The sequence below is a fragment of the Schistocerca americana genome, chromosome 2 (assembly GCF_021461395.2).
Source record: "Schistocerca americana isolate TAMUIC-IGC-003095 chromosome 2, iqSchAmer2.1, whole genome shotgun sequence".
In the NCBI taxonomy this organism is placed as follows: Eukaryota; Metazoa; Arthropoda; class Insecta; order Orthoptera; family Acrididae; genus Schistocerca; species Schistocerca americana.
Window position 1 is genome coordinate 836,567,210 of NC_060120.1, and position 14,059 is coordinate 836,581,268.

The 14,059-nt window shown below is 41.9% G+C and overlaps 1 protein-coding gene across 1 annotated transcript in view; it reads right to left on the minus strand.

Moving 5' to 3' along the window:
• Positions 1 to 5,308: 5,308 nt before the first annotated feature.
• The window catches only part of LOC124594470, a 258,292-nt gene continuing 249,541 nt past the window's right edge, over positions 5,309 to 14,059 (minus strand). The window contains exon 9 of the mRNA XM_047132846.1: positions 5,309 to 9,026. Coding sequence (XP_046988802.1) covers positions 8,108 to 9,026 — 919 coding nt within the window. The 3' untranslated portion in view covers positions 5,309 to 8,107. The remainder of the gene's footprint in view (positions 9,027 to 14,059) is intronic.

Consider the following 14,059-nt stretch of genomic DNA (forward strand, 5'->3'; position numbering starts at 1 on the left):
CTATAGTTTCTCATCAACTCAAAAATGTTTAGTTATTACCGTATATACTTGAATAGTCAGTGCACGGTTTCCCCAAATTTAATGACGAAAAACTGGGGTGCACTGTTATTCTAAGCAAGGTTGGTACTGCTCCACCTCCAACAATAGATGCCATTATACTATTGCATTGTTGTGGCCTCAATCTGTGACACATCAGTAGCACGTTAGAAGTATTAACAATGTCTTCAGAGTTGTTAATTATGGCTTCAAGTTCTCGTTATCGCTCATACACTACTAAAAAAAACTGAAAATTATTGAAGAAGCCAAGAACATTGGTGAATGTGTAGCAAGAAGAAAGTATGACGTGAGCGAGAGTTTTATTCGCGACTGGCGGAAAAACAAAACCTGGCTTCAAGAAACTAACAATAATCTCCGGAGATTTCGGGCCAAAAAGCGAAACATACGGATCTGGAAAGAAGTCTCTGCGAGTATGTAGATGAGAAGCTACAATACGGATTGGCAGTGATGACTGAAATATGCCAACTTAAAGCACTGGCTTGAGCCAAGGCATTAGGCATTACCAGTTTCAAAATTAGCCGGGGCTGACCATCAAGATTTTTCAACTGAAATGGATAAGGATTCCTGAGGAAAACCACCATCGCTCAACGCCTTCCAGGCGATTACGAGGAAAAAAATAGTGTGTTTTCTTCGTTGCATGATAAATCTGCATCACGAACAGTCCTGGGTATTATCGCAAACTGGTAACGCAGATCAAACGCCACTCAGTTTTGAGATGCTGTTCGACAACACCGTGAACAGGAAAGGAGAATGCAGCATCATGATAGACATGGCTGCAGTGAGAAGCAAAGGTGTAAGTGATGTGTGTAATTGGCAACGGAAGAAAGCTACCATGTTACGTGATATTTAAAAGGAAAACTATTCAAAAAATATCAATGCAAGGGATATTAGTGTGAGTGAATCCGAAAGGATGGATAATGAGCTTGTGGTTGACTGGGTGACACTTATTTGGCAACATCGACCTGATGCGTTACTGAATTTACATAATATGTTGGTCCTGGACATCTCCGGACATACAACTAAGAAAGTGCGAGACAATTACAAATAGGGAAAACTGACTCGGTCATTATCCCTCTAGGCCTAACATCCATCCTACAACCACTAGATGTGCGTATAAATCGGAAATTCAAAGCTGCACATAAACAGCAGTATATGCAATGGATGGTTGAAAAAACAGCAAGTTCAGACTGAGTGGAGAAATCAAATGGCCGGATTTGTCCCAGTTTAGTGAGTGGGTAAAAAGTGCATGGGAGTCCATTCTGCAACCTGTCTTTTTTCTTTCTTTTTCTATTGTAGGTAGGGCTAGACTCCTGGCTGGCAGGGATAATGTTCCGCGGCCGGCCAGCTGTGCGATGCTGAATCGGTTGCGTTTTACCGATTTATCAACCTGTACAACAGCATGTGAAGATTTTGATGTGTTTCTTCAAATCAAATGATATATGTAATTTTGAACACGTAATTACAGTAGAACAATTTTTTTTGTAACTAAAACAAATTAAAACAAAAAAAATTTTTACCTCCTTCAGAATTAGAGTCCGCGGATTATTCGAGTATATACAGTAATAAGTACAGCTTAAGAGGACCATAATAGGTGTTTTGGTAGCCTACTTCTTTGACAAATTTCACGACAGTACTACTGAGAACACATATTATTAACTATCAGAACATGACTGCTATGCGACAACTGTCTTTGGTGCAGTTTCAGTACAGTAATGTGATCTATGTAACTGCATTGATTAAGTGTTCTGTTGGTCCTTGGTAGAGTATTTTATACATTACGAATGAAAAACACACAATATTGATCCAATATTCTACAACATTTATTATTTATTTCACAAACTGGTTTTTGGCTGTTATGTCATCGTAGGTACAAAGATAAATGTGTGGTATAGTGAAATTTTTGCAGGTTCCAAGGTTTTAAAGTAGTACATCTAGCCGTGCGGGGTAGCTGCGCAGTCTAGGGTGCCTCGTCACGGTTCACGTGACTCCCCCCGTCGGAGGTCCGAGCCCTCTCCCTCGGGCACGGCTGTGAATGTTGTCCTTAGCGTAAGTTAGATTAAGTAGTGTGTAAGCCTATGGACCAAGGACCTCAGCAGTTTGGTCCCACAGGAACTTTCTACAAATTTCAAAATTTAGTAGGCCCTACATCTACAGAGTACCTCTGTTTACAAAGATGACAGTTGGTAATCTTAGATTCAGGAATAAAACAAGAGGAATTATTTCAGTGAAAATGTAATGTAAGATTACTGGACTAAGACAAAGTATGTGACACATTAACTAATGAACTATATAACAAATGACAACAATTGTTTTCAGAAGAAAATGAATTCTGTGCTCTGTCAGAGGCAATTTTTGTTTTTTATACATGACATTGGTGGACATTTTTTGCCCACTGATAAATACAGCACTTCAGCTTAGTAAAAGAGTGGAGTATAGAAAATCACTTGTAATTGTGACAAATTCTATGTGTGTCAGCCTGGCAGCGCAATTTGCACTCACTTCAAGGAGCACCACAGAAATTGGAAACTTAGAAAAAGAGACTCTACTTGTGCAGACCACTTGCTTAAAGAAGACCATAGTTACAGGTGCAACATGAAGTGTTACGTCACATCCATAAAGGAAGGAAAACGGATTACCCTGAAATAGTGAATTAATAAACATATGTCCATCTGCCCAAGCTTAGTACTGGATGACCAAACACAATTCCCTTACGCACTACTTGTAGCTGCAGATACTGCTCATAATCCCATCCATGCCTTATTGTAAATTAACCCTCTTACTCAAATGGCCATTTTTTTCCCTTTATTTCAGTTACTATAATTTCTTTTGTCCTGTTAAAAATTTTACTTTGTATAATCACTGCTGCTTCACTTATGTGGTTAATATCATTAATATATCTTTTCTGTTTGCAATTTAGGAACTATTAAAGACAAGATTATTTTGTTCAGCCACTCCATTGGAACATGCCACCAAAATTTACTGTTCAATTTATTTTCTTTTAAGAATGATTGTAATAAGTTGTTATACAATTAATTAGTTAATTAAAATGTCGTATATTTTACTTAGTTAAATAATATTATACCACACTTTCACTGAAATGATTAAAGCACTCCATCTTCAGGCCACGAGTGGCCTACCGGGACCATCCGACCGCCGAGTCATCCTCTGAGGAGGATGCGGATAGGAGCAGCGTGGGGTCAGCACACCGCTCTCCCAGTCATTACGGTGGTATTCTCGACCGAAGCCACTACTGTTCGGTTGAGTAGCTCCTCAATTGGCATCACGAGGCTGAGTGCACCCCGAAAAATGGCAACAGCGCGTGGCGGCTGGATGGTCACCCGTCCAAGTGCCGGCCACGCCCGACAGCGCTTAACTTCGGTGATCTCACAGGAACCGGTGTATCCACTGCAGCAAGGCCATTGCCACTGAAATAACTACTATCATTTTATTCCTAAATCTAATAGTAACAATTTTCATCTTTGGAATCGGAGGTACTCTGTAGAAGCACTAGTTTAAAATCTTAGATCCTACAAAAATTTCACTGCACCACATATTTATCTTTGTATCTGATGATGGCGTAACAGCCAAAAACTGGTTTATGAAATAAATTAATAGAACTGTAAAATATTACTCCAGTGTTGTGTCTGTTTTCATTGATAATGATCTGTGTTAGTAACCCCAGTAAACCTTTTTTTTTCTTTTTAAGCATTTTAGTGCACACACATTTATTGTTGCAGTAGAGTCCCCATTCCCAAAGGCATTTTGAAGCTATTGCCAGCCCTGCCCTCCCCCCACTTTGAGAAGAACCCACCTTTAACTTTCGTGTCTGCATCAAGTGTTATCACATGGTTAATGTAACATCATTTTTCAAAGTGTTAGAGCAATGTGTAGCTGAGGCAGGACATGGGAACCACCCCAGTATTTACCTAGATAGATGAGGAAAACAGTCTAAAAGCTTTGTCTGGGTTGGTCTGCGCACTGGCCCCTTCGTTAATCAATGAGGTGGAGTCGATATTGGGCCAGTGTGCCTCCCTGTGTTCTGGAAGTGAGTGACAACAAGTGTCTAGTGCAGTTGTTCGATCGGTAACTGATGCCACATGGCAGGTATTCAAGATTTAAGTGATTTGAATGTGGTGTTATAATCAGCACATGAGCAATGGGACACAGCATCTCCTAGGTAGCAATGAAGTGGGGATTTTCCAATACGACCATTTCACAAGTGTACTGTGAATATTAGGAACCTGGAAAAAAAAAAAAAAAAAAAAAAATCAAATTTCCAACATTGCTGTGGCCAGAGAAAGATCCTGCAAGAACAGGACCAACGCTGACTGAAGAGAATCATTCAACATGACAGAAGTGCAACCCTTCCACAGATTGCTACAGATTTCAATGCTGGGACATCAGCAAGTGTCAGCGTCAGATAACTGCACGACTCAAAGTATTATGCCTTGTCTGGGCCCATCAACACTGACATTGGGCTCGTTTCAAATTGTATTGAGCAGATGGACATGTACGGGTACGGAGACAACCTTATGGATCAATGGACTCTGTATGTCAGCAGGGCACTGTTCAAGCTGGTGGGGGCTCTGTAATGGTGTGGAGCGTGTACAGTTGGAGTGATATTGGAGCCCTCATATGTCTAGAAATGACTTTGATGGGTGACACATACATAAGCATTGTGTCTGATCACCTGCACCCATTCGTGCCCATTTTGCATTCCAGCGGAACAATGTGACACCGCACATGTCCAGAGTTGCTACAGAGTGGCTCCAGGAATGCTCTGGTTTCTGCTGGCCACCAAACTCCCCAGACACGAATATTAATTGAACACATCTGGGATGCCTTGCAAAGTGCTGTGCAGAAGAGATCTCCAACTCCTCATACTCTTACGGATTTATGGACAGCCATGCAGGATTCATGGTGTCAGTTCCCCCCAGCACTACTGCACACAATAGTTGAGTCCATGCCGCATCGTGTCACGGCACTTCTGCATGCTCATGGGGTCCTACACAATATTGGTCAGGTGTACCAGTTTCTTTGGCTCTTCTGTGTATGTCCCACATCGTTGAAGATTCCTCATTTAGTGTCTAAGGAACAAAATTGAATCTAATCAGATTAAACTTTCAGATGGATATGCTTTGTGTAAACAGGAATACAAAGGAAATATTTTATATAGGGGAAAAAACTTAAAAAAAATTGTGAAATTTCATGCAAGTAAAATTATTATTCTTGCAGAAGTTACTGGTGCATGGCAAGAGATAACTGTAATTACAAAAATGTCATTTCCTTTTGAAATATAGTATATCCTTGTACTTTTTTCAGTTAGATTCTCATAGGCTTTAAAAAACACACAAGGGCTTTCAAAAATAAAATAAATGTACAACATACACATTGTACTACTAAGATAATTATTTACAAGCATAAATAATGTTCAAATAAATAAATGTTTGGCAGTATTACCATGAGGTGAGATTAGCTGGTGCTTCTGTTAAACATTTAATATTACATGGTTACAACACATGAAGACTTTTCCATGAATGCATCTATAATTTAAATTCATTAGCACACTGCAACATTAATTTCCTGAATGTTTTACATAAATAGTCTCTACAGCATTAACATGGCTAATCAGGTACTCCAGTCTTAACTTCTGGAATGATGGTATACTTCCTTAAAATCTTGCATATATATATATATATATGCATTTTTAGAATGCGTTATTTGAGACCGTAGTTGTCTAAATATTTATTTTTAGGCATTTGCTCTTGAGAAAAGCAGCAAACATTTTTAACAAGAAGAGTTAAATTTAACAAAAAACATCTGTGTACATTATTTTGGAGGTAGGTGTTTTTGAGATTGCCTGTAATTTCTATGTTTACAAATGCCAGTTGAAAGGAATTTAGGAATTGGTCTGAATTGAATTATGAAGTAATAATGGTAATTTTTAACCTTTAAAATTTGCTGTTTCCTGTAAATAAGCATCTATAAATAACTGTGTTTGGAAATGTGGTGTTTGGCGTGGTCGTTATGTTCTAACATTTTTGAAAATTTTCATGTACCTAGAGTTCTTTGATTCATAAGTACTGTAGTATTATTTGAATTGATAACCATCCATGGTAAATGTCTTAACATTGTGTAAATAACCTTGACTGAGGTAGAAAATTGTATTAGCAATTGTAATGAAGAAGTAACATGCTGTATGCATTTCATAATAGCAGTGTGGTAGGGGCTATATGTAAATATCTGTTGGTAAAAATATTGGTGGAATAGTGAATTGTTCATGCATACAGTTGTTTGAGAGCCTGTGTTTTGTGTGCAAAGATGGCTAAAGATGGCTTTAACATAGTTGTTTAAAAGATAACATAGTATGAAAATGGAACCTATGAACAGCACACACAGTAGTGTGACGATACTAAACTTTTCAGGTGCTACTCTGTATGTATCTACAGATGAAACTAAAAATATCATGGAGTACTGTCTTCAGTGCCCGACATAATCCATAATGCCATAGAACAGTCTCACAATACATCTGAGCTTTTTGCATAACTGGTAAATTTTCTTAAGGGCAGTCAAAAAGTAGTCCTATCCTGTTTCTCTCTCAGAATAATAAAAGAATCATCATAAGACTGAATTTGGCACATTTTCTTAGACCTTCTCACATATTCTGTGGCAGTCTGTTTCTTTAGTTCACAGATGTCTCCAGCAAACAGTTGACATTGATAAGTTGTTGGGACAGTATTTCATGTCCAACTACAGCCAACATAATAGCTAGTAATGTCACAAATTTATGGTAAATGTGTGTAGAGATGCACCAGATATGAGTAATATTTGGCCATGTATGTAGCACTGGAACAATATTCCACAGGGAGAGTTGTAACTTGTTGATACAAACTTCTGATCTGGTATTTGATTACATACTCCTTAAGTTTTTTGTCATATTCAGTACCTGCGAAAGACATTGTTTATACCTGTCCCTATGAAGGATGCATTTAGAAAGCAGCATGGAGATGCTGAATTTTCCAAATGGGCAAAATGTGCCAAACATTCACTGTACATAAAATGTACTGTCAAATTAATGTTCTGAAAAGTCACTTTCCCTCTTGTTTCAGTTTACATAGATATTGCTTATGTTCACAATACTGCAAGACCTTGACAACTATTTTAAAGAGTTGGTGATATAAAACTGTTAAATACATTTAAAAAATCATGGCACAATTGCTGTATATCAATTTAGTAAAACTACCACTTTTGGTCATACAATAGACCATCTTCAAGTATGAAAAAGACATTATTTGGAGAACATACATCCAATCATCCTCATTTGTTTCTAGGTCAACATTACACTTTAACTGCATCAAAATAATAGAATGTTGGAATGTAATCACTTCCTTCCTTAGGAAATATGTTAATAAGCCTAACAAATTAACTACACTAAAATTATAGACTGCTTTCTTCTGATGTATAAATCAGATACATTTGTGCATTTTATAATTCAGAAGCAGTTAATGTATAATGTTGATAAAGATTCAAATGATCATGATTGGACACATATCCAGCAATTAGTGTGACATTTTTTATACTTGACAGTGGTATGATGACTGGCCAAAACTGGCAATTTTAATATACTGTTATACAGCTATTGTGCCAAATTATGATTTTCTAAAAGCTTTCCAGACTTCGCTGTGACAACCTACTTCACCAGTCCTAGACTTCTCAGAATTTTACTCAACTATTCTCCACTTTTGTAAAGATTGACCAACAAACTGCAGCGTGTCTTCTTCAAACTACAGGTGGAAAGTAAGTGTTAATCTTTATAGTTTTCCATTTTCTTTGGCTTTCTTTTATACACACATACAGGTGCCAGATACGGTGCACACCTTTTACGCATCACTTCTGCGACGCCTTATCCGTCCATCCGTGACCTCGACTACCACTCGGTTGTGGAGCAATAACAAAAAGGCCTCCCTAGGCACACGCTTCCCCGAGGTTCCGGCACAGGTTCAGAGAAGAGTGTTCTGCAGTGTACGACGCGATGCTCCGGATCTAACATTTACTTGACGCACGTCGTCCCGACCTCGACCTCCCCCGGAGAAGGACAAGTGTACGATTTCGCGTCGACACACAACTGCCCGTTAAAAACTTCATTACCGGGGCACGTGAGAACAGTCTTCGTTCCGTCGATACAGAAGTAGTACGTCCGGCACCCCGAGGTGACATTTTGGAAGAAACCGTTGAGATTACCATCACATTCGGGGCTCGAGGACGGTACCTCGACACTGCCACAAGTGTACGAATCGGCGCTCACACAGTCTTGGCCGTTAAAGAGTTTATCGCCGGGGCACACGGAGGTGGAGTCGAGCTGCCGTGCCCGGCAGGTGAAGTAACGGCGGCAGCCTGCACCCTCGTCAGGGTATGTGCCGTCCGACCTGGTGGCACAGGAAGGGCCAGTGACAGAGTCGACCAGAGGACTACCTCCGTCAGGACACCGGAAGGCCAAAGGCTCGACGCAGCGCCGACCGTCGAACACTCTGTCGCCGTCGCACGTGAGCGCCGTGATCTTGTAACCGCCGAGGCAGAAGAAGTACTTGCGGCAGCCGGAGTCCGTGTCGAAGTGGTAGCCGTCGGAGAGACCGACGCAGTCGTCCGACTTGTAAGGGCACTTGTAAGTGTCAGGGTCGACGCACTCCTTGCCGTCGAAGACGTAGGAACCGGAGCAGACGTAGGTGATCTTGTGGCCGTTGGAACAGTAGTAGTAGGAGCGGCAGCCGAGGTCCGGGTCGCGGTAGTAGCCGTCGGCGGCGCCCTGGCAGGATCCGGGCGCCGGTGAGGAGGCGGCGGCGAACCCGGCCGGCGCTGTGGGCGGCCGCCGGCAGCCTCGCTCCGCCGGCACGCAGTCGCGCCCGTCGAACACCTGGCCGCGCCGGCACGACAGCAGCGTGCGGTTCCCGTCCGCTGAGCAGTAGTAGTACCTGCAGCACCGACACTCCCTCGCTATTCTGCCCAGAGCCGAATACCAGGCGCGGTTTTCCCGCTTACAAAGTGTACATCTAAATTTACATATACACTACTGGCCATTAAAATTGCTACACCAAGAGGAAATGCAGATGATAAACGGGTATTCATTGGACAAATATATTATACTAGAACTGACATGTAATTACATTTTCACGCAGTTTAGGTGCATAGATTCTGAGAAATCAGTACCCAGAACAACCACCTCTGGCTGTAATAACGGCCTTGATACGCCTGGGCATTGAGTCAATCAGAGCTTGGATGGCGTGTACAGGTACAGCTACCCATGCAGCTTCAACACGATACCACAGTTCATCAAGAGTAGTGACTGGCGTATTATGACGAGCGACTTGCTCGGCCACCATTGACCAGACGTTTTCAATTGGTGAGATATCTGGACAATGTGCTGACCAGCGCAGCAGTCGAACATTTTCTGTATCCAGAAAGGCCCGTACAGGACCTGCAACATGCGGTCGTGCATTATCCTGCTGAAATGTAGGGTTTTGCAGGGATCGAATGAAGGGTAGAGCCACGGGTCGTAACACATCTGAACTGTAACGTCCGCTGTTCAAAATGCCATCAATCCGAACAATAAGTGACCGAGACGTGTAACCAATGGCACCCCATACCATCACGCCGTGTGATACGCCAGTATGACGATGATGAATAAACGCTTCCAATGTGCGTTCACCACGATGTCGCCAAACACGGATGCGATCATCACGATGATGTAAACAGAACCTGGATTAATCTGAAAAAATGACGTTTTGCCATTCGTGCACCCAAGTTTGTCGTTGAGTACACCATCGCAGGTGCTCCTGTCTGTGATGCAGCGTCAAGGGTAACCGCAGTCACGGTCTCCGAGCTGATAGTCCATGCTGCTCCGAACGTCGTCGAACTGTTCGTGCAGATGGTTGTTGTCTTGCAAACGTCCCCATCTGTTGACTCAGTGATCGAGATGTGGCTGCACGATCCATTACAGCCATGCGGATAAGATGCCTGTCAACTCGTCTGCTAGTGGTACGAGATTACCCTCCTAAACCCACCGATTCCATATTCTGCTAACAGTCATTGGATCTCGACCAACGCGAGCAATAATGTCACGATACGATAAACAGCAATCGTGATAGGCTACAATCCGACTTTTATCAAAGTCGGCAACGTGATTGTACGCATTTCTCTCCTTACACGAGGCATCACAACAACTTTTCACCAGACAACAGCGGTCAACTGCTGTTTGTGTATGAGAAATTGGTTGGAAACTTTCCTCATGTCAGCACGTTGTAGGTATCGCCACCGGCACCATCCTTGTGTGAATGCTCTAAAAAGCTAATCATTTGCATATCACAGCATCATCTTCCTGTCGGTTAAACTTCGCGTCTGTAGCACGTCATCTTCGTGGTGTAGCAATTTTAATGACCAGTAGTGTAGTTTGCTCACTATATTACGAAAATTGATCAGTCTGTAGATTTCACATTACGGAAGCCTACTTATAAGAAAAGCTGGTATCTTTAAAAACCGCAGTTAGTTTTCATTTCATTTATGCAATATATAAAAAATACGCCTCTTGTATTTACTAAAACTCCAAATTTCAAATGAGCTATGGAAAATCGTAATTTATTATTCATCAGACAACTAGCTTTCAGCGCATTGAAAAAAGTAATTAACATCACCAGAAATTATTTCTCTTGACACAAAAGTTGAATATTACAATATGTGAAGAAACCATATGACGTGACGTATTTTGAAAGTTCTGTATTTTATTTGAGAAATAGATCAAATATCTTTTGTTACTGTTTTGATTCTCAGATTTTTATAATTATAAAGAAATGATATTTTCCTTAAATTCTCCAGTGTTACAAAAACCGAATGTCATTGTGACATTTAATTTGACAGTATAATTCTAGAACATTCTGGACAACGATGTTGTGCTATATACATAACCGATTGCATGTCAGACAGTTCATATTTGTCACAGATGTTTTCAAGCACTCGTACATGACTTATCTCAAGTAGTATGTACGCTTTTTTGTGAAAAACTCTTAGCAAACAAGTCTCTCTTGTGTTATAAATGTTATGATGTACATGTACAGACAAACAAATGATTAAAATTTCAGAAAAATTGGATGATTTATTCAAGAGAAAGAGCTTCACTAACTGAGCAAGTAAAAAACACGGTGGTCCACCTTTAGCCCTTACGCAAACAGTTATTCGGCTTGGCATTGATTTAGAGAGTTGTTGGATGTCTTCCTGAGGGATATTGTGCGAAATTCTGTCCCACTGGCGCGTCAGATCGTCAAAATCCCTAGCTGGTAGAGGGCCTTGCCGATAATGCTCCAAACGTTCTCAACTGGGGAGAAGTGCGGTCACGTCGCTGGCCAAGGTACGGTTTGGCACGCACGAAGACAGGTAGTAGACACTCTCGCCGTGTGAAGGCGGGCCCTATCCTGCTGAAGTGTAAGCCTAGGACGGCTTGCCATGAAGGGCAACAAAACGGGGCGTAGAATATCGTCGACGTACTGCTGTGATACGGAAACAAATGGCACCCAGACCATCACTTCCGGTTGTCGGGCCGTATGGTGGCTGATAGCCAGGTTGGTATCGCACCACTGTCCTGGACGTCCCCGCACACGTCTTTGTTAGTCGTTGGGCCTCAGTTCGAAGCGGTACTAATCACCGAAGACAATTATACTCCACCCAATGATATTCCAGGCTGAAGACGTGTCAGGAGATGCCTTGGACAGCCGTTCGATACCACCCTGACTGTCACCCGCTGTACAGCTAAACAACCAGGACTGATGGTAGGGGGTGCCGTTTTCTTTTCGTAGCAGGACCCTTTTGGTTGTCATCCGTAGCACCTTTACAGCAGAGCAGGTACGTCGACGATATTCCACGCCCCATTTTGTTGCCCTACATGGCAAGTCGCCCGGGCATACATTTCAGCAAGATAATGCCCGCCCGAACGCGGCAAGAGTTTCTACTGCTGATCTTCGTGCTTTCCAACAATACCACGACCAGCACCATCGCCGGATCTCTCCGCAATTGAGAACGTTTAGAGCATTATGGACAGGGCCCTTCAACCAACTCGGGATTTTGACGATCTGACGCACCAGCTGGACAGAATTTGGCAGGCTATCCGTCAGGAAGACATCCGGCAACTCTGTCAATCAAAATGAAGCCGAATAACTGTTGGCAAAGCGGCCAGGGGTTAACGAATGCGTTATTGACTTGCTCAATTTGTGAAGCTCTTTCTCTTGAATAAATCAAGTAATTTTTCTGAAATTGTAATCATTTGTTTGTCTATACATGTACATCACAACCACTGATTTCAGTTCCATTCGGATAATTCCTTCGTGGTGCATCTTTTTCCTTCGTACTAGGTTGTATGTGTTTTGTTACGAAAAATAGCGCGCAAACAGTTTTCTTTCGTATTATAAACTGTATGTTGTATTTTACTACACGGGATAGGCAAAATAATGTGAACACCTGTATTTACTTGGGAATGGTGTATTAATAAGGGGTTGGACGCCCATTTGCCCGTCGTACAGCTGCGATTCTTTTAGGAATACTGGCATACAATGATTGCATAGTCTCCAGTGGAATACTATGCCACTCTTTGATCAGAACGTCTTCTAATTCCTATAGTGACGAGCGAGACGGAAATCTGCTCTGGAGTCTGCGCTCCAATACCGCCCACAAGGGTTCGGTAACTTTAAAGTCCGAGGACTGTGCTGGCCAAGGACGAAGCTGCAGTTCAGGTGCATGCTCCTCATACCACGATTGTACTGTCCTGGCTTTGTGAACGGGTGCATTATTGTCCTGAAACATGGCATCATTGTTGGGGAACAACATTTGAATCATGTGGTGCACCTGATCATTAAAATCTTTGACTGTAACACGGCCTTTGAGAGTAATGATGGGACCAAGAGAATACCATGATATGGCTGACCACACCATCACACTTCCATTTCCATGCTTGACCGTTGAAATCAAGCAATCAGATTGTAGGCTTCTTTTGGGGTTCTCCAGACATAAATCCGGCCCATGTTGGAAATAATGAAGCAGTTAACTCGTCGGACCATATGACGTGTTTCCATTGATCATCCGTCCAGGATTGATGCTCGTAACACCATGTTTTACGCTCCTTTGCGTCGGTTGTTGTCACTAATGGTTTCGGTATAGCAGCTCGTCCATGAATATTCGCTTTGTGAAGTTCTCGGTGGACATTGTCGATAGATACGGGATCCCGAACGTGGCTATTCATTTCCGCAATCACTTCAGCCGCCGTAGTTACGTGTTGTTTTTATACAATTCGTGTTAGCGTACGACGATCTCTGTCATATACTTTTGATTTGCGCCCACTTAAAGTAGTAAAGGAGTTTTGCTATTTGGGGAGCAAAATAACTGATGATGGTCGAAGTAGAGAGGATATAAATTGTAGACTGGCAATGGCAAGGAAACCGTTTCTGAAGAAGAGAAATTTGTTAACATCGAGTATAGATTTAAAAGTCAGGAAGTCGTTTCTGAAAGTATTTGTATGGAGTGTAGCTATGTATGGAAGTGAATCATGGACGATAAATAGTTTGGACAAGAAGAGAATAGCAGCTTTCGAAATGTGGTGCTATAGAAGAATGTTGAAGATTAGATGGGTAGATCACATAACTAATGAGGAGGTATTGAATAGAATTGGGGAGAAGAGGAGTTTGTGGCAGAACTTGACTAGAAGAAGGGATCGGTTGGTAGGACATGTTCTGAGGCACCAAGGGCTCACCAATTTAGTATTGGAGGAGAGCGTGGAGGGTAAAAATCGTAGAGGGAGACCAAGAGACGAATACACTAAGCAGATTCAGAAGGATGTAGGTTGCAGTAGGTACTGGGAGATGAAGAAGCTTGCACAGGATAGAGTAGCATGGAGAGCTGCATCAAACCAGTCTCAGGACTGAAGACCACAACAACAACATTACGTTTACTCGATGATGTCCTTCGATGT